At 41.0% G+C, this 21,492-nt stretch overlaps 1 protein-coding gene across 2 annotated transcripts in view; it reads right to left on the bottom strand.

Annotated features, from left to right (window-relative positions):
• Window positions 1–405: 405 nt before the first annotated feature.
• selenol (selenoprotein L) overlaps window positions 406–21,492 on the bottom strand; it is a 24,139-nt gene continuing 3,052 nt past the window's right edge. Inside the window, exons 2-9 of one of the 2 annotated variants that reach the window (XM_043680888.1) lie at window positions 19,665–19,743; window positions 18,862–18,915; window positions 16,476–16,521; window positions 13,217–13,341; window positions 11,859–11,973; window positions 8,258–8,380; window positions 3,470–3,607; window positions 406–1,383 (exon numbers count right to left, since the gene is read on the bottom strand). In XM_043680888.1, coding sequence (XP_043536823.1) covers window positions 1,273–1,383; window positions 3,470–3,607; window positions 8,258–8,380; window positions 11,859–11,973; window positions 13,217–13,341; window positions 16,476–16,521; window positions 18,862–18,915; window positions 19,665–19,743 — 791 coding nt within the window. In that variant the 3' untranslated portion in view covers window positions 406–1,272. The remainder of the gene's footprint in view (window positions 1,384–3,469; window positions 3,608–8,257; window positions 8,381–11,858; window positions 11,974–13,216; window positions 13,342–16,475; window positions 16,522–18,861; window positions 18,916–19,664; window positions 19,744–21,492) is intronic. The other variant, XM_043680896.1, reaches the window with a different exon arrangement.

Raw genomic sequence — 21,492 nt, 5'->3', positions numbered from 1 at the left:
AGAACATGAATTGCAAGAATGCAGGAGTCTCTACATAACCTTGGAGATGTTTCTGTGTATGCTTCTTCCCAGTACCATGATTAGGCTGATCAATAGAACATTGTTAATCGGCTTGCTTTATCTACTTTTTACTTATGAGAACTCTATTTTAAATCATGTGGGAATGAGAAAGAGTAAATTAGTGACACACATGAAGACTATAAAACATATTGCTTTTAAGCTAGAGACCAGAGGTCTGTTAATAGTTCTCCAAAGATAGCTTGATTGCTACTCTGGGGATTGACGTCCAATCTCTCGCCAGCTTAACTGAAATAAAATGTGTTGAAACTGAAACTTTTGTGCGGTCAGAGACTTTTTGAGTCAACAGAGAGAAAATAGAACAAATGTCACACAGACAGAGAATGGTTAGCACTTTGTGAATAAGTATTTATTGATTCACGTACAAAATATTTTAGGACCATCACAGAAGATATAATCTTTGACTTGCTGCAGCAAAGTGAATCAAGTCATAAAGTCAAGACGTATTCAACCTTTTAATATTGAATTGTTTCAATGCCAAGTTATCAATCACAGTGAGTGAACTTGTAAGTAGATGCCTCGTGTTTTAAAGAGTCATGCTGACCTGTTTTACAATTACATCAAGCAGTACCATTCAGACACCCTGAGTGATAGCACTGCCTTCATACACACAAAAGAAGCCAGGACCCTTTATACCAGCATTTTAGGGGCTGTTCACCACTTCCTGCACATCTTACTAAAAACACCAAATTCTTGACAATGATTTAATTTTTCAATGAACAGCAACCAAAGAAAAATACAATTAAACTTTCCAAGCCAGTTTTGCCAAAATGCTTGGCCCATCTCAATTCAGATACTGTGTTCAGGCCCACTCCAGTTTTTCTCAGTGTTCTGCTTAAAGGGACAGAAGATCATAATGAGCAAGTAATTCTTGACCCCAGTCAATTTTCCTCAAAGAACCATGAGGAAATTCTGACATGAATCAGCCCCAGTGAAATTGTCTGAAAATCAAATTACCACAATTTTCTCTAGGAAGTCAATGGATCACAACCACACCCCACCATCTCCCACTGCCAAATGCACCCCTGAACAAAACACAACCCTTGCTCCTTTAAGGCAGTCAAATCTATCACTAATTATTTGTCAGCCAAATAACTGTTGTCTTGAATTAATTAATTAAATAAAACTTAGGAGTGAAGAATCATGAAATCCCTCTCCAAGTAAAAACTTTCTCGCTGTCCTACACGAGCAGCTTTATTGCATGGCAAGCAGTATTTCCGATATGTCAGGTCTGTCAGTTGGATTACTGCTGGGATGGAAGAAGATCACAGTCCCATTTTGATTCAAACCGAAGTCACCACCAAGCTGTTGGGAAGAAAAGTATATGAGATACTCCTTCAAATCTTGGGGGGGAGATTTGAATTAGCAAAGCCCAACCATCACTCAGACACCAGCGCATGTCAGGAAGAAAGTTCTGATGAAAAGTCAATGACCTCTGTTCCTCTATCCACACAGATGCTGCCTCACCTGCCAAATATTTTCAGAATTTTCTGGTTTTATTTTGGAAAGACTTTCTGTAACGCTGTACTGTCAAAGGTATGTTGTCTTTCAAGTGATGTGTTAATTCAAGGCTTCAGCTAGCAGCTTGGGTGGATGTTAAAGATCCCATGGCTACTTCGTTCCTACCTTGAAGAACAGAAAGTTTTCCCTGGTGACCAGGTCAATATTTATCCCTCAACTCACATCACAGTAGTTGAGCTATAGGGCTGAATAGTCTGGGGCTGTTTTCCCTGGAGTGTCGGAGGCTGAGGAGTGACCTTATAGAGGTTTATAAAATCATGAGGGGCATAGATAGGGCAAATAGACAAAGTCTTTTCCCTGAGTTGTGGGAGTCCAGAACTAGAGGGCATGGGTTTAGGGTGAGAGGGGAAAAATTTAAAAGGGACCTAAGGGGCAACTTTTTCACGCAGAGGGTGGTTAGGGCAAATAGACAAAGTCTTTTCCCTGAGTTGTGGGAGTCCAGAGGGCATGGGTTTAGGGTGAGAGGGGAAAAATTTAAAAGGGACCTAAGGGGCAACTTTTTCACGCAGAGGGTGGTGAGTGTATGGAATGATCTGCCAGAGGAAGTGGTGGAGGCTGGTACAATTACAACATTTAAAAGGCATCTGGATGGGTATATAAATAGAAAGGCTTTAGAGGGATATAGGCCAAGTGCTGGCAATGGGACTAGATTAATTTAAGATACCTGATCAGCATGGATGAGTTGAGCAGAAGCATCCGTTCCCTTGCTGTACATCTCTATGACTATGAATCTATATTAAATTATCTTTATTTGCTGTTTGTGGGAGCTTGCAGGATGTAAATGGCTGCCGGTTTCCTACATTATGACAGTAACTACATTTAATAAAATCTTGCTTGACTGCCAAATGATGAGATATCTGGCATCTGTGAAAAGTGCTACATAAAGAAATGTTAACTTTGATAGCATCTTTCATGATTTCAGGACGACTCAAAGCACTTCATAAAAAAATAATTTCAAATCTGGTTACCAATACCTTAGCTAGTGGGAACTTCTTCTCTTTCCTTAATCTATCATAACCCACTTATCATTTGGGCCTCTAAATCATCAATGCATTTAACTGTTATACACAGGAGAAATTCAGTTAAAATACTAGAGATGACCTAGTGACAGATAAGAACTTAGGTAATAGACTAGGGAATAAAATAGATATCTATCGATTATGGCATGTTTTTAAAGTAAATTCTAAAAGAGAGTTTCATTTATATAGCACCATATACAATCACTGAGTGTCCTAAAGCATCTCCAGTCAAACATGTCATTTTTGAACTGTGTTCACTCCAACGTAATGTAAGAAATGCAGCTGGCAATTTGAGCACTGCAAGGTCCAACAAACAACAATATGGTAATAACAGAATAATCTGATTGAGAAATCTGATTGAGAAATAACTATAAGCCAGAGCTTTGGAATAAGTCTCCTGTTCTTCTTCAAATACTGTGGTGGGACCTTTCATGGTTGGCTTTGGCTGAACACCTCATTTGGAAGGTGGCACCTCCAAAAATGTAGCACTCTTCCCGATTCGTACCAGGTCTGTCATCCCATGCTCGCGCTGGAGCAGAACTTGATCAGGTGACAGTGTTCCCAACTGGGCCAAGGGTGACACTTTCATTCACAGCAAAGGACTGGGAACATTAGAAAATTCATATATGTTGTATCTTTTCTCACTCCATTTTCAATTATTACAACTCCAGCTGATCACATGCAGCAGCAAAGGAAGAAGGAACAACCAGCAAAATCTTGGCAAAAGGCTAGGGTTTGCGATGCTTTATTTTGGAAATGCCTGTTCAGAGTTGTTCAAAATTATGCCAAGTATCAAGGATGTCAGTACATAATTTTTATTTGGCTATTTAATTTCGGTGTGCATAACTGACCTGGTGAGGATCATCCACAATGTTTTCCATTTTCCGTGGTAAGGAGCGACTGCATGCTATTTGTTCGGCGTAGTAAGTAAGTACGCTGACATTCCAGACCTTTTCAACGGATGCTCCCAAACCAAGTGCATGGTACAACTTTAAAAGAAACAGGTGAGATTTAAGTGTTACTGGAACTCTGCAGACCATGATGGGCGTGAAGTTTCACCCCAGACTGTGGCCTTGCACTTTCCATAAATCTGAAGGTCTCTTAATCTTCTAAATCTCCGACATAACTGTGCTTCTTCTTTTTTAACCTGGGGCATCTTGGATTCTCATCACTTCACACTGATAGGCACGCCCTCAGCTATTTAGATTTTTCGCTCTGGAATTTCCCCTCTCTAAACCTCTCTGTATCTCTCTCACTATAAGATGCTGGTCATAATCTGCCTCTTGGGCACAGCTTTCAGTCACCCGCTGTAAAATCTTCTTACTTATGAGCTCAATGTCAAATTTTGCTTGAAGGTGGAGCATTTGAGGCCTTTTTACATTCAAAGGTGCTATGAAAATGAAATCTGTCGCCATCGTTTTTCTCTTCCTACCTGGGTTATCAGGCAAGTTCTTATATTAGGAAGGTGAACACTTTCCTTCAAACCTGGCAGTTCTCAATCAGTCCCCAGATAACGGTTTTAATTCTTGCCCTCTCAAGAATCCAGAATTAATTTGAATCCAGCAAGATCAGGTATGATCCAAGGGGAAAATATCCCAAATTAGTGGCAGTTTAGTAATCTTGAGACGCATGTAAAATTTTTTTTGTTCTATGTAGATCTTTGGAGAGCAGCCTCCAGGTGATAGCCCAACTGGAGTATACCAATCTCCATAGTTCTTTCTTTTAACCTAGACCTTTGGCTCTAGTGAAGGGGTTCTGGAAGGCAGAGAGCCATAATCCTGTCGTGATCAAGTCATACAGCACAGGAGGCCATTTGGTCCATCATACCTCAAAGTCAAAACGTGGGAAAAGTACAGCAGCATCTGAGGAGCAGGAGAGTCGACGTTTCAGCCCTTCATCAGGAATGTCTGAAACGTCAACTCTCCTGCTCCTCAGATGCTGCCTGACCGGCTGTGCTTTTTCAGCTCCACACATTTTGACTCTGATCTCCAGGATCCGCAGTCCTCACTTTCTCCTGCTCTCTCCTCAAAGCCTTGCAAATGTTCCTTTTTTTTTTACATATTTAACTAACTCTCTTTCCAATTTAATACTGAATCGGTTTCCACCACGGTTTCAGGCACTCTGTGAAAAACATTCTTATCTTGCACCTGGTTCCTTTACCTAAATTACATTAAACCCATGTTCCTCTTATTCCCAAAACCCCCAAGCATTGGAAGCAACATCCTATAACCATTCCTGATTGAAGCCACCTCTATTATATATTCTCCTCCCCTTAAGGCCAGTCAACCTGCCAGCTCAAACCTGCAGAACCTTGCAGCATGTCTAGGCACCTCAGAACTTTGTGAAAGTAAATGGTGCAATCGCCTGTGGAACTGTTTGAGCAGCTTTTGTTGTGAGACAAGGCAGGGTGAGCACTGAAGATAGACAAACTGAAACAACAGCCATGGACAGATTTAGACACAAGGACTCAAATTTTAAAATGAGGTGGTTATTGGACTAGGAGTCAATGTGAGTCAGTGAACACATATTGGTGGCTGAGCGAAGCTTGGTGTGAGTTAGGATAAGGGCGGGTACTTTTTGGATGAGCTTCAGTTTGTGGAAGGTATAAGGATATCATAAGGAATCACAAGACATCATAGGAACAGTTGAGACTGTAGGTGTGAGGGTTTCCGCAGCCAAAGAGGTGGGACAGGGAGGGATGATGTTACACAAGCAGTGTCCTTGGTGGCCTTAGCAACGAAGCAGATATGGAGTTGCAAGTTTCACTCAGGGTCCAATAGGGCACCATAAAAGGTTGAACAGTTATGTTGTGTGGAAATGCAGTAGTCATAGAAACCAATTAGAACTAGACAGGAGTAAACCTAGTCTAGAAAGTTATCTCTCTTTCACATAGTCATAGAATCAGAGTCATACAGCATGGAAACAGACCCTTCTGTCCAACTCATCCACGCCAACCAGACATCCCAATCTGACCCAGTCCCATTTGCCAACATTTGCTCCATATCCCTTTAACCTCTTCCTTTTCATATACCCATCCAGATGCCTTTTAAATATTGTAAATGCAACCACCTCCACCATACACGATTAAATAAGTGATAATGAGTAATGTTAGCAAATTTGCTGATGACACAAAGCTTGGTGGCAGGGTGAAATGGGAGGAAGATGTTATGAGAATACAGAATGACTTGGATAGGCTAGGTGAGTGGACGAATGCATGGCAGATGCAGTTTAATCTGGATAAATGTGTGGTTATCCACTTTGGTGGCAAGAACAGGAAGGCAGATTACTATCTAAATGGAGTCAAGTTAGGTAAAGGGGAAGTACAACGAGATCTAGGTGTTCTTGTACACTAGTCAACGAAAGCAAGCATGCAGGTACAGCAGGCAGTGAAGAAAGCTAAAGGCATGCTGGCCTTCATAACAAGAGGAATTGAGTATACGAGCAAAGAGGTCCTTCTGCAGTTGTAACGGGCCCTGGGAAACTGCACCTGGAGTATTGTGTGCAGTTTTGGTCTCCAAATTTGAGGAAGGACATTCTGGCTATTGAGGGAGTGCAGCGTAGGTTCACGAGGTCAATTCCTGGAATGGCAGGACTATCATATGTTGAAAGACTGGAGCGCCTGGGTTTGTATACACTTGATTTTTAGAAGGATGAGAGGGAATCTGATTGAGACATACAAGATTATTAAAGGATTGGACACTCTGGATGCAGGAAGCATGTTTCCGCTGAGGGGTGAGTCCAGAACCAGAGGACACAGTTTAAAAATAAGGGGTAGGCCATTTAGAACAGAGTTGAGGAGAAACTTCTTCACCCAGAGAACGGTGGACATATGGAATGCTCTGCCCCAGAAGGCAGTGGAGGCCAAGTCTCTGGATGCTTTCAAGAAAGAGATGGATAGAGCTCTTAAAAGGTAGTGGAATCAAGGGCTATGGGGATAAGGCAGGAACAGGATACTGATTGTGGATGATCAGCCACGATCATAATGAAAGGTGGTGTAGCTAGAAGGGCCGAATGGCGTACTCCTGCATCTATTGTCTATAAAACAGGTAAAATGAAGCATCTCAGCACAGGAGATAGAAAGAGGAGAGAAAAGGAAAGAGAGACTGATGGGGAGAAACAAAAACACAAAACAAAAAACGGGAGAGATGAAAGTGGAGAACGAAAAGTTGTAGAGGAAAAAAATGAAGCGGGTGTGAGAAAAGAATCATAGAATCCCTACAGTGTAGAAACAGGTTATTCAGCCCATTGAGTCCACACTGACTCTCCAAACAGCAACCCACCCAGACGCAGTCCATTTCTCTATCCTTGTAATGCTGCATTTCCCATGGCTAATCCACCTAGCCTACAAAACTCAGGACACTATGGGCAATTGGGATGGCCAATTCACCTGACCTGCACATCTTTGGACTGTGGGAACAAACTGGAGCACCCAAAGGAAACCCACACAGTCATAGGGAGAATGTGCAAACTCCACACAGACAGTCGCCCCAGAGTGGAATCGAACCAGAGTCTCTGGCGCTGTGAGGCAGCAGTGCTAACCACTGAGCCACCATGCCACCCAGCTCAGCAGGTCTGGCAGTATCTGTGAAGAGAAAGCAAAGTCAACGTTTTGGGGGTGGTGCCCCTTCATCAGATCCTTCTGCTTTCCAGACACTGCCGGACCTACTGAGTTTCTCCAGCTAATTCTGTTTTTGTTTCAAATTCCCAGTATCAGCAGTTCTTTGATTCTTGTAAGAAAAGATGCTCAAGTCTGCAAGAGAAAAACAGATCTGCTACAAACTTTCAGCTTCATTGTTTAAAAAAGCCTCCACCTGAAGCAAATTCTCGAAAACATATTTCAACTTAATACCAAACATAAAGTTAGTACAAGGTCAAAGTAGTACAGAGATTACAGATGAGAGACAAACATGTAGAATTAATCACCAATAGGATATGAAGGTAATAAGCAGGAATGAAGGATTTCAGATATGTGAATATTTAACAGAGGTGTTAAAAACAATGTTTGGCTAGTATAGATGGGAGGTGGGTGGGTGAGGATTGTTTCCACCGGCAGAAAGATCAGTATCCAGATGACACTGATGTTACATAACTTCTAAATGAGCTGGGGATGTAGGAGAATTGTATTTTTACACAGTGGGTTATTATAATCTGGAAAACACTGCTTAAAAGGATGGTTGAAGCAAACTCAAAGAAGACTTTTAAAACGCAATTGAATTGGTAAATTTACAGAGCTACTTAAAGAGTAGGGAGAGTGGAATTATTTGGGTAGCTCAGGGAAACAACTGCTCCAGGTACAATGGGCCAGCAACTCACCGAGGCTTCTTCAATACACCTTTCAAACCTGTGACTCTATCACTAGGACAAGGACAGTAGATACATGGGAACACCACCGCTTACACAGTCCCCTCCAAGTCTCTCACTGCCCTGACATAGAAATTTACCTTCGTTCCTTCAAAATCCTGGAATGTCCCTGTACCCAGATCACAGAGATTTCTCAAGCACAGATGATCAATGAACACCAGCCCAGAAATGATAACTAATTTTTAAAAATAGAATGGCCCCCTTGAGTACAATAAAATGCTATCACATCTCCTGGGATTGCTGTGTTTACATGGGAAACTGTGAGAAGTGTGAAATACCTGGCGACTGGGATCCAACAACATGTCATAGGAACACTTAGTCTCCTGAAGCCACTGGAGTGCACCTTCACGGCAACCAAACGAGATCACCAAAACTTTCAGTGGCACAGCATCCAGACTGCTCTGTGCCAAACATAACAAAAACCAACAATTAACAGAGCTTCCCAATTAATAACAGCTTGCATTTATGTAGCACCTCAGAATGCTATCAACAATGTTGCTTTAAATTTTCTTTGTTATGTGGGGCCTGTTCATTGCACTGTGCAGCGTGATCCTAGTTTAGCAAAACATTGGTCATCAGACAAAACTCCAAGTCACTTGAGGAGATATTGGGACAGAAAGGCTTGAGCTAAAGAGGTACCTCATAGAGGCAGCAAAGTTTAAAGAGGGAATCCAAAGCAAAGGGCCAAAGACGCAGTCACCAAAGGTGAGGCAGCAGAAATTAGACATTGTCAGCTATGAAGGCTCCTGGCCCTGTAATGCCCCGATATATAAATCTTCATTCACATTTTTAAATCTCACCATTGCCTTAGGTCTCTTCATCTCTGTAACTTCCTTGAATTTCCCAACCATCTACCAAATTTTGACAGCTCACTATCTGGACTTGCCTCTGAATTACAGAATTGTTATGGTGTAGAGAAGAGGCCATTTGGCCCATTGTTTCTGCACTAGATCTCTGAATGAACATTCTCACTTAGTACTATTCTCCTGCCTTTTCCTCATAACCCTGAATATTGTTTCAATTTATATATCATACTTTTGAATGCCATAATTGATCTTGCCTCCAAAATCCTGCAAGAGGAAAACAGAACTGCTACAAACTTTCAGCTTCATTTGATTAAAAAAAGCTTCTGTCTGAAACAAATTCTCAAAAACGTATTTCAGCTTAATACCAAACATAAAATTAGTACAAGTTCAAAGTAGTATCGAGACTACAGGTGAGAGACAAACATCCTTCAGGTAGTGTGTTCCATACCTGAACCATGTATTGTTTGGTAAGATTTTCTCACATCACATTTGCTTCTTTTACAACCTGTACCTCTCATTCTCAATCCTTTAATGAGAGGGAACATTTTCTCCCTATTTTCTCTGCTCAGTTCCCTCATGATTTTGATAAAAATCACAATCACTGTATCATAAATTCCAGTTCAAGTCTGCTTGAGATCTCCAACACAAAAAAACCAAGGCTGGCTCACTGGTGCAGTACAGTCCTTCACTGTTAGGACAGAAAATAGGAGCAGGAGTGTGCCATTCGGCCCTTTGAAATAATCTGCTATTCTATGGAGTGCCATCTAAACTAAGGCCCCATCTGCCCGTTTGGGTACAAGTAAAAGATTCAATGGCATTATTTTGTCAACCAGGAGAGTTTTCCCTGGTGATTTAGTCAATACTTATCGCACAATCAACAACACTGAAACAGACTGTCTGGTTATTATCACATTGCTGTTTGTAAGACTTTGCTGTGAGAATATTAGCTGCTGTGTTACCTCATTAAAATGACAAAACTTCAAAGAGTACTTTAATAAAACAAAGAACTACAGATGCTGAGATCTGAAACTAAAACAGAAATTGCTGGTGATATTCAGCAAATCTGGCAGCATCTGTGGAAGAAAAACAGAGTTAACGTTTCAAATTCAGTGACCCTTCATCAAAACAATGCATCCCTAATTTTAATCGCCATGATTGGTGGCCATGTCTTAAGCTGTCTAGACATGAAGTCATGAAATTCCTTCCTTAAAGTCACTACTTCTTCCTTATCCGCTAAAACCTACTTCCTGATTCAGCTTTTGGTCATGTGTCCTAACTTCTAAAGTGGCTCAATGTCAACTTATATCTATGATGTGACTTGGACAATGAAAGTGATGTATAAATCCAGGTGGATGTTTGTCTACACATTTATACTGATACAAATGAGTCATTTTTTTTCTTATACCAGCAAATTAAAATGGACATTAAAAATACTGTACAATGTTGAAAGTGTGGTGCTGGAAAGGCACAGCTGGTCAGGCAGCATCCAAGGAGCAGGAGAATTGATGTTTCAGGCATAAGCCCTTCATCAGGAATGAGACTTGTGGGCCGGGGGCTGAGAGATAAATGGGAGGGGGCTGGGAGATGAGGGTGGAGCAGATAGGTGGGAAGGAAGATGGACAGGTAGGACTGGTCAAGAAGGCGGTGCTGAATTGGAGGCATGGGACTGGGATAAGGTTGGGGGAGGGGAACTGAGCAAATTGCTGAAATCTATATTGATCCCATATGGTTGCAAGGTCACAAAGCGGAAGATGAAGCATTCTTCCTCCAGGCATCAGGTGGTTAGGGTTTGGCGATGGAGGAGGCCCAGGACCTGCATGTGAAGTGGGAGGGGGTGTTAAGTGTTCAGCCATGGGACAATGGGGTCAGTTGGTGCGGGTGCCCAAGAGATGTTCTCTGAAACAACCCAATGTTGGCATCCTGTCTCCCCAATGTAGAGGAGACCGCATTGGGTGCAATAGCTACAGTGGATTACAATATATGCATGTTCCTTAAAATACAATGTTATTACCATCACTGAATCCCCCACAGGCAGTATCCTGGAGGTTAGCATTTTCCAGAAACTGAACTAGACTGGCAATATAAATACAGTGGCTTCAAAGTAGATCAGAGGCTAGGAATACTGCAGCAGGTAACTCACCTCCTGACTTCCGAAGTCTGTCCATCGTCGACAAGGCACAAGTCAGGGGTGTGATGAAATACTCTCTACTTGCCTGGATGAGTACAGCTCCAACAATACTCAAACAGCTTGACACCATCTTGGACAAAGCAGCCTGCTTGTCTGGCATTTCATCTTTCATCTTCAACATTCATTCCCTTCACTGACGCACAGAGCAGCAGTGCAGACTATGTACAAGATGTACTGCAGCAGTTCACCATATCATAGAAATCATTGTCCAAACCCATGAGCTTTTCTGTCTAGAAGGTCAGGACAGCAGATACATGGGAACACCACTACCCTGGAAATTCCCTTCCCAGCCATCCACCATCCTGACTTGGAAATATATTGAAAAATATGTTCCTTCACAGGTTGCTGGGTCAGTTCCCACTCTTTAACTACCATGTTGTCCCTACTGCAGTGGTTCAAAATGGCAGCTCACCACCACCTTGTCCAGAGCAATTGGTGGTAGGCAATAAATATTGTCCTAACCAGCAATGCTCACATCCCAGGAAAGAATAAATGAATTCCCATATTGTTGGAAAACCTGATATCTTGCACTCTGAAGGTAAACAAGGGGAATTGGAGGAGTGACTTTAATTGTATGTGCTCTCATAATAATCTGAAATAATTAAACATTGAATCAGAAATGTTGAAAATGAATGTTTTGGAGATCACTCAAGAAAGGGAAATCCATCACTTGTGTGCACTATTTATTCAGACATCTTCAGTATTGGCCAACACCAGTTAGCGGGGGGATGAAGCTAGTAAGGTAAGTGTACCACAACCAGGTGCAAATTGTTCACCTCTGCTCAAAATGACCAAGGTTAGCACTTAATACAGTTTGTATTATTTGTCCCATTTTAAAGAACTGCTCATTTTCATGTGGATACTCTCAAGAGGTGGAGATTGTACCTGATTCTTCTGAAGCTGTGCCAAATGGTCACGTCATGGTAATCAGGCAAAATGTCTAAGCAAGACCAGCAGCAGCTTCTTCCGATGCTGGAGGATCTCCTCAAATCGAACTTCTCTAAAATGGAAACCAAAAATGAGGAGAAGCCAGGTTAAAACACTGAGCTTCTACTTACTGCACACTCTTCCTCAGAAAGAATAGGAATTCAGGGATGAAAGGAATTTCCCAAAGGCGATGCAGGGACATGAAGAGACGGAATCTACTTGGAAAGTTGGAGAGGAAGAGTTGGATTTTAATGGCTGTGAAACTTAAATTGATGAACTTTGATGGAAAATTATTTTTGAAAAAAAAAGTTATCTTTGATAGGAATGGATCAACGTCAGAACTAGCTTTCCCATTCCTGATGTAAGTTACTTGCTAGGATATTCCAAAGAGTTAAAAGACAAACACATTACTGTGGGTCTGGAGTCATATGCAGGCCAGACTAGGAAATGGCAGATTTCCTTTCTAAAGGACATCAAGAAGTTCCAGATGGATTTTTACAACAATCAATAAAGTTTTATAGTCAAAAATCAAACATCACCATATTCTAGTCCAACAGGTTTATTTGAAATCATAAGCTTTTGGAGTGGTTCTCCTTTACCTGACGAAGGGGAAGTGATTTCAAATAAACCTGTTGGACGAGAACCTGGTGTCATGCGACTTCTGACCTTGACCATCCCAGTCCAACATTGTGCCTCTACATCAATAAAGTTTTACGGTTACCATTACCAAAGTTAGTTTTCAATTCCAGATTTTAATAAAATTTCAACTCCACCAATTGCCTTGATGGGATTTGAACCCATTTCCCCCTCTTAGTGTAGGCCTCTTAATTATCAGTACAGTGACATTCCAACAATACCTATCTCCCACAATCTATTAAAGGCTCCCCAATGGCCTTTCTTCAATCCTGACTGTGCTTATGTTTTTATAAAAGTCTGGATCTTTTTTAGGCGAGCAGCCATTGCATTTTTAATTTATTAAAACGGGTGCATTTTCAAAGGAATTATTAGGTGGTTAATTGGCAATTTTTAATTGCTACCTATTTTATAAACAAAAACAGGTATGTTTTCAATGTATTATTAGGTGGTTAATTGGCAATTTTTAATTGCTACCTATTTAATTTACGAAAACAGGTGCGTTTTCAAAGGAATTATTAGGTGGATAATTGGTCATTTTTAATTGCTACTTATTTAATTTACTAAAACAGATGTGTTTTGAATGGATGGTGGTTAATTAGCAATTTTTCCTATCACACATGTGGAAAGAATTTTCCAGGATTTTTTTCCATCGTGTGCCCAGAGTTAGAATGAGCCCTTACCTTCCACTTCTCACATCAGTGAATGCCATGTGCATAGGAACTTGTGTTCCCAATTTCAGCTGGGTATGTAAACAGTTGGTCTTTAATCTGGCATCCACCTCACTCAGGAAGTTGTTCCATTCCAGCTAGGATCAACAGAGACATAATAGGTACCAGTTAGTGTGACAAGAGTGTTTTAATTGAAAAATCAATCCAGTCCCCTGTGCTGATCCAAGCTCATGAATGTCATTGGACCATAAATGGCTTGGATATATGTAAACTCCTGGAATATCCTATAAATTCCAATATCCATAATGTAGAGGTGTCAGTGTTGGACTAGGTCAAAAATCACACAACACCAGGTTATAAGTCAACAGATCAACATCCTCCAAGGCAGATTTTGGGATATGCAATAACGCAGAGTCATCTCTGATAGAATGTTATTACCCATGAGGATGACCTCAACTTGGATCTTGGGTTCATGTCACACTACAGGTGACCCCACCACACTATACACTCTTACACACATACACACGCACACTCTCTCACACAAACACACTGACACACAGTCTTTATCTTAAAGACACACTCTGTCTCACATACATTCACATGTATACACTCTCATCCGCACATGCTCCCTCACATTCTCTCTCAAGCACACAGTCACACGCACACACATATACTCCCTCACACACACACACACACACACATAAATCTATGGGATGAATTTGCACTTGCATATTTGTATTTGCAGATACATGCTATTTTGTTCAAAAGCACCCAATTTGTAGACAGTCAATCTATGTGGCATTTTATAAATTCCTACTTTGGAAATAAAACTAGTCTGACTCCAGGTTAAGATACAAGACGTCATACCTAAAATGCATTGTCTGACCTGAGATGTCACCTCTTTTTATTCCGATAAAACCTTAAGTTATCGCAGGGCAGTGACTTGAAAGAAATTCTGGGATTTGCATATTACTCAATCGAAACCTGCACCTCCATTCTAACTGATTAAAGATTTAACAACCATCTTGAGTGTGTTCAATTCATTTGCATCAATCGTATGATCATTTGATCTTTTATTTATACATTCTGTGTTGAGGTTGCCCTTTCTCACTAGCACCTGAAGGAGGGAGGCTCTGAAAGCATGTGTTTTCAAGTAAACCTATCAGACTATAACCTGGTGTCGTGTGATTTTTGACGAATTCCAATATCACAAGGGCTGCAGGTCATGGAGAGGACCAATACCATCTGCACATCTGACAACTAGGGAATTGCAATAATGCCAGCTTTGCTAATAGTGCCCAAATCCCAGAACAAACATGCCATCAATAAAAGAACGTATCCATACAGATACTCTAATTTGATGACTGTGCAAAAGCAAGAAATTAAAAGGACTAACTAACTTACTCCATGTGAATTAGCCATTTACATTACAAAGGTTCCACTTCAAATGTATTTCATTGACTACAAAATGCTTCATGATGTGAAAGATGTTATATAAATTTAAGTTCTTTCATTCTTCTTGAGGTTCTAGGTGGCTAATTCTTCTAATTGGGTTTACTTATCATCAGCAAGTCTCGATGGTTGTAGGGTGCATTACAGGTTGAATCAGTGGATGTTTGGACTACTACAGAGATTGTGATGATCACAGTGACCTAGACAGGACTGAGTTTTGAATATTTCTGCATATAAAGTCTGCAGGATAAATAGAAAAGGAAGGAAAGGGGAGGGGGGGGGGGGGGGGTTGGGTGGTTGTTTTGATTAACAAGAAGATTTCCATTCTGTAGACAAAAGATGGCCCACATGAGTAAGGTAAAACCTATTTGGCTCAAGCTAAGGAAAAGCAAGCTGTAATTACATTGCTTGGTGTAAGCCTTCAGGTCACTCACTAGTGTGAATGATGTAGAGGAACAAATTTACAGGGAAATAACAGAAATGTGGAAAAATTATAGAGGATTTATAATAAGGGACTTTAAACATAGCATCATATATAGAGTCATAGAAATGTACAGCACGGAAACACACTCTTTGGTCCAACTCATTCACGCTGGCCAGATATCCTAATTAAATCTATCCCACTCACCAGCATTTGGCCCATACTCCTCTAAACCCTTCCTATTCATATACCCATCCAGATGCCTTGTAAATGTAATTGTATCAGTCTCCACCACTTCATCTGGCAACTCATTCCATCTTAATATTGATGGGGACAGCAGTAGTGTAATGGGCAGAGAGAGGCAGAAGTTTCTAGAGTGTGTTCAGAAGAATGTTCTGTAATCCAATGAGAAAGGAGAAATTTCTATACCTCAGTCTTGGGAATGAGGGAGGTCAAGTGTCAATAGCAGAACATTTAGCCAAAAGTGATCATTGTATCAAAAGGTTTAGGTTGGCTCAAGAAAAGGGCAAGGAACAATCTAAATTAAGGCTAATCAACTGGAGAGAAATCTACATTAATAAGATAAGAAAGGATCTATCCTGTATCAATTGGAAACAAAAGATTATCAGGCACTGTAACTGAATGATTAAAGTTAAACTTTACCTTTAAAGATGTTACAGTTCAGGCACAGTCACGGTGAAAGGGGAAAAGATGAGGTAAACAAATTCAGAGCTCTATGGATGACAAAATAGGTAGAGATTGAGGTGAAGAAAAAGTAGATAATACAACTGAGAACCAGGCTGATTATAGAAGGTTCAGAGACAACTTGGGACAGTAAATAAGAGAAGCAAAGAGATGGCATAAGAAGAGACCAGCAGTAAACATAAAAAGGAATCCCAAAGTCTTGAAGAAGCAAATAAATAGTTAAGAAAGGTGAATGAAAGACGAGAAGAAATAAGGGAATTTATGCGCCAAAACAGTGTATATAGCTGAGGCATTAAATCAATACTCTGCATCTGTTTTTTACCAAGTAAGAAGATGCTATGCAGGTCATGGTGAAAGAGAAGGTATTTCAGACACTGGAAGGGATTAAAATTGAAAAGGAGATATTGGATAGGGTGCTTCCACCTGAAGTTAGCAAGGCACCAAGATTGGATAAGATACATTCAAGGACATTGGGGGAAGCGAGCATGGAAATGGGGGAAGCGAGCATGGAAATTATGGAAGCACTGCTATTTTCAGACTTTCTCAGACTCAGGGAAGGATCTAGAGGACTGGAGAATAGCAATTATTACGCCCCGGTTCAAACAAGGAAAGTCTGAATGGCTTTAATAATGACAATGTTCAAAATAATAACTGTGCATTAGTCGATACATAGAAAGCTTAAAATCATATTACCTCAAATTGCATCAAATCTTCCACATGATCCCGAACAGAAGCTGAGCTGTCATTTACAAAATAAATAGATAGTTATAGATAGGTGGTGCCCAATATATTGCTTTACTCACAACCACCAAACTCTTCCCAATTCACCCTGCATGGTTTATACACTTCTGAGGATAGAAGATTAAAGTCCAATTGATTTGACTTTAGAAGGATTAAGGATTTTTAAATATTAGAAGGATTTAGGTATTGAGGAACTATTCCCTTTCATAAGAGAGTACAGAACAAAGGTCATAAATCTTAAAATTTAGTGCTAGGCTATTCAGGCATTAATATCAAAATGCACTGCTCCAAATATAAGGGAGGGAGAATTTGTAAATATTTCCTCTTGTCTCCATTCCAAAAATGCTTTTAAAGCCAGGGGCTGCAGACATTATCAATTATAGAGTCATAGAGGTGTACAGCATGGAAACAGACCATTCGGTCCAACCCATCCATGCCGACCAGATATCCCAACCCAATCTAGTCCCACTTGCAGCACCCGGCCCATATCCCTCCAAACCCTTCCTATTCATATACCCATCCAAATGCCTCTTAAAAGTTGCAATTGTACCAGCCTCCACCACATCCTCTGGCAGCTCATTCCATACACGTACTACCCTCTGCATGAAAAAGCTGTCCCATACATCTCTTTTATATCTTTCCCCTCTCACCCTAAACCTATGCCCTCTAGTTCTAGACTCCCTGACCCCAGGAAAAAGACTTTGCCTATTTATTCTATCCATGCCCCTCATAATTTTGTAAACCTCTCTAAGGTCACCCCTCAGCCTCCGATGCTCCAGGGAAAACAACCCCAGCCTGTTCACCATCTCCCTGTAGCTCAGATCCTCCAATCCTGGCAACATCCTTGTAAATCTTTTCTGAACCCTTTCACGTTTCACAACATCTTTCCGATAGGAAGGAGACCGGAATTGCACGCAATATTCCAATAGTGGCCTAACCCATGTCCTGTACAGCCGCAACATGACCTCCCAACTCCTGTACTCAATACTCTGACCAATAAAGGAAAGCATACCAAACACCCTCTTCACTATCCTATCTACCTGCGACTCCACTTTCAAGGAGCTATGAACCTGCATTCCAAGGTCTCTTTGTTCAGCAACACTTCCTAGGACCTTACCATGAAGTACATAAGTCCTGCTAAGATTTGGTTTCCCAAAATGCAGCACCTCGCATTTATCTGAATTAAACTCCATCTGCCACTTCTCAGCCCATTGGCCCATCTGGTCCAGATCCTGTTGTAATCTGAGGTAACCCTCTTCGTTGTCCACTACACCTCCAATTTTGGTGTCATCTGAAAACTTACTAACTGTACCTCTTATGCTCGCATCTATATCATTTATGTATATGACAAAAAGTAGAGGATCCAGCAACAATCCTTGTGGGACTCCACTGGTCACAGGCTTCCAGTCTGAAAAACAACCCTCCACCACCACCCTTTGTCTTTGTTCAATCTTATTCAGCAAATGTATTAATGGCTACAGAAATAAAGTGAGCAAATAGATAATGTTGTAGAATAGAGAGACCTAGAGGTTCAGGTACATAATTCTTTGAAGTTTGCATCACATGTGGACAGAGTGCTCAAGAAGGCATTAAGCATGCTTGCCTTCATTGCTCAGAACATTGTGTATCGAAGTTGGGATGTCATATTGAGGTTATACAAGACATTATGAGGCTTCTTCTGGAGTACTGTGCCTAGTTTTGATCACCCTGTCTTAGAAAGATATTCTTAAATTGGAGAGGGTTCAGAAAAGATTTACCAGCACATTGCCGGAAAGAGAGAGTTTGAGTTATAAGATGAGACTGGATAGTATCAGACTTTTGTCACTGGAGCATCAGAGGTTGTGGAGTGACCTCATGAGAAGGATAGATAAGGTGAATGGCAAGTGTCTTTTCCCTAAATTGAGGGATTTCAAGACCAAGTTGCATACTGAGGTGAAAGGAGAAAGATTTAAAAAAAGACATGAGGGGCAATTATTTTTATAGAGAGTGGTTCATGTGTGGAATGAACATCCAGAGGATGCAGGTACAGTTACGTTTAAAAGATATTTGGATAAGTTCATGAATAAATGTTTGGAGGGATATGGGCCAAGCACAGGCGGGTGGGGTTAGTTTAGTTTGGGATTATGATCGGTATAGACTGGTTGGTCCGAAGAATCTGTTTCCATGTTATATGACTCTATGACTCTTAACACACAGACTACCCATGATCTTGCGAATGACAGAACAGGCTCAAAGGACTGAATAGCCTCCTCCAGTTCCAATGATTTCTCCACCCATCAGAGAATCAACATAAACCCACACATTGTTTCAGCATCTTACATTCTCTCAGAACACTCACTGATAAAATGTCTCCCACAGGTCTTCAGCCTCACTTCTCTTGTGCACATGCAAACTTTAGTGAGGAAGAAAATATTCTTTGGTTAGTTTTAAAAGAAAAAATTGAAGAGTTTGATTTTTTTTGTTGAGATATACATTAAGCTGACACCCATGACAAATTGTATGTATCAGTCCTGTGTCAGTGAGGAGCACTCTTGCCTTGGAGTCAGAAGGTTGAGTGTTCAGGTCCCATACGTATCACTTGGGCTGACAATCCTACTGCAGTACAGGCCATTCTGCTATAATGTGGGTTTTGTTAGCATGAATTTGCTGTAATGCAATTGATAAATTAGGGACACTGTTTATAAAGCGCAAACTTTTAAAACGTGTGTTGACATTGCCAACACTTTAAGTGCTGTTTTTAAAGCGCAAATGTTTATTATGTGGGGTTGTACAAGAACGCTACCATTGCATTAGAAAAGAACAACCTGTAATAGGGGAATCTAACACTAATCAGAGGTGACACCCTTTGTTCCCTAGGAACAGTGGGGAAGTTCACCTTTGAGTTTTGGGCGATATTTATCCCTTGACCACCATCATTAAAACTGACCATCTGATCATTGGGACTTTTCTACATTGAAATCAGCTGCCATATTCCCTATACTATTGTAGTTCAAAAAGGACATCATTGGCCACAAACATTTTGGGGCATCCTGAGGTCATGTAAGGCACTGCGATATCAATACAGATTCTTCATGCTGATGACCAACATGTAAAAATCATCAAATGTTCAGTCAGTCTGAAGCAACTGGTCCCATTGCTTACCTTTTGAGAAAGTTTACGTACAAGTGAATCATTCCAGCCATGCGTCCTATCTTCCGAGAAACAAACTCTTGCAACACTTCTGAAAAATTAAAAAAACAGGCAAAGGAAGACGTTATTCGATAAATTCAGGGGAATGTGGGAAACTGAAGTGGGTTAAAGGGGATTAAGATTATACATGGTTGGTGCAGGGCACAACTAGGCAGGCAAGGAATGTTTACCTTGACTGTCTCTGGTGAAGTGGTTCCAAAACATGTCAAGGTTTAATCTTAAGAGAAATCAGCAGAATAGTAAAAACATATGTGGGCAATCTTTGGACCCAACTCTTGCCTCCCACCCCCCCCAAACTTAATACACTGGTTGCACAGGGTAAATATTTCACTCTCTCAGAAACTGCAGGCTCTTTGCCAACACAAATTTCAGCCTTCAGTTAGTCCACCCCAGTTTCGTCTGCATTATAAGTTGAGGTAGAGTCAGAAGGTGATGATATGGACAGTGGGTAGGAGCAATGGGGTGGGGACAGAGGATGGAAAACAGAATCGCAAAATTGTGATGGTGCAAGAGGCCATTCAGTCCAGCGTGCCTACACCAGGTCTATTATCTAGTGCCAATCTCCTGGCTTTTCTCTTTATCTCAGCACACACATTTCTATCCAAATAATCATCCATGGCCCTTTTGAATGCCTCAAATGAACTTTCTACCACATATCCTAAATACTTGCTGAGTGAAAAATCTTTTCCTCACTTCCTCCTTTTCTTTTACACACCACTGTTGTTCATGCTTTTGACACTTCATATTTAATTTAAGCATTAACAACATTATCCAAGTGCTCTTGTCAGTGAGGTGGATGAAAATACACAGAATTCAGCTTATGGTTAAACTCAATTTTACATTCCCCAAATTCCCACAATATCCATTCTATCTAATTTTATCTGTCTGAGAAAGGATATTACCCGCAAAAATCTATATGTCTGAGCTGGACCGAAGGAATTTTCTTCCTCTTCGATGCAGGAATGGTTCTCTTCCTTGAAGTTGGGTCTTGCAGGTGGATCTTTTCCCTCTTTCTCTTCCCCTTCTGGGCCAGGTCAGGTCTTCGCTGTATCTTCACTATGGGCCTGACTTCCAGGTATGTATGTTTTTATCACCCCTTGCACTGGGCCTTCCAGAATGTTCTGTGGCCTTTGATCAAATCATCCAATGGAATTGAGCCAACACCCATCACGTTGCCATGCCAGGAGGTATAAAATTCACATACTAAGGCAGTCAAGGTGCCAGAACATCTGACACTGCTCCCATACACAATCCTCAGGCTGGATGTAACTAGTTACCCTTGAACATCTTTAACATTGGTTTCCATGTTCTCTGCAGCCAATAGCTGCTGGCTGCTGTTAATTTAATTTGGCAAATTTTCTGACAGGCCTGATTTTTCTGGCTGTGGGTCAATTTAGAATTGTCCAATTCTGGGATTTGGGCACTTGACCACACTGCTTTCAATCTATGCCCTCCCGCCCTTTCTTTTACAAGCAGGAACACTTTCCCCCTATCTACTCTATCCAGTCTGCCCCTGATTTTGAAAACTATCAGATCTCTTCCCACCCTTCTTTTCTCTAAGGACAGCACTCCCAACTTCGAAAACTATCTCCTGGAATCATTCTTATGAATTGTTCTGCACTCTCTCTACACATGCACATCTTTATTATTATGCACAATACTCCAAATGAGGTTTATCAAATATCTTGTACAGTTGTTGGGGTTGGGGTTGGGGGTGGGGGTGGGGGTGGGGGTGACAGGGAATAGGAAGGCTGGGGTGTCTGGGGCGATCAGGGGTGGG

This window comes from Chiloscyllium plagiosum, chromosome 3 (assembly GCF_004010195.1).
Source record: "Chiloscyllium plagiosum isolate BGI_BamShark_2017 chromosome 3, ASM401019v2, whole genome shotgun sequence".
Classification (NCBI taxonomy): domain Eukaryota; kingdom Metazoa; phylum Chordata; class Chondrichthyes; order Orectolobiformes; family Hemiscylliidae; genus Chiloscyllium; species Chiloscyllium plagiosum.
Note: the sequence above shows the minus strand (reverse complement) of the source record. Positions and strands in the feature narration are given on the sequence as shown.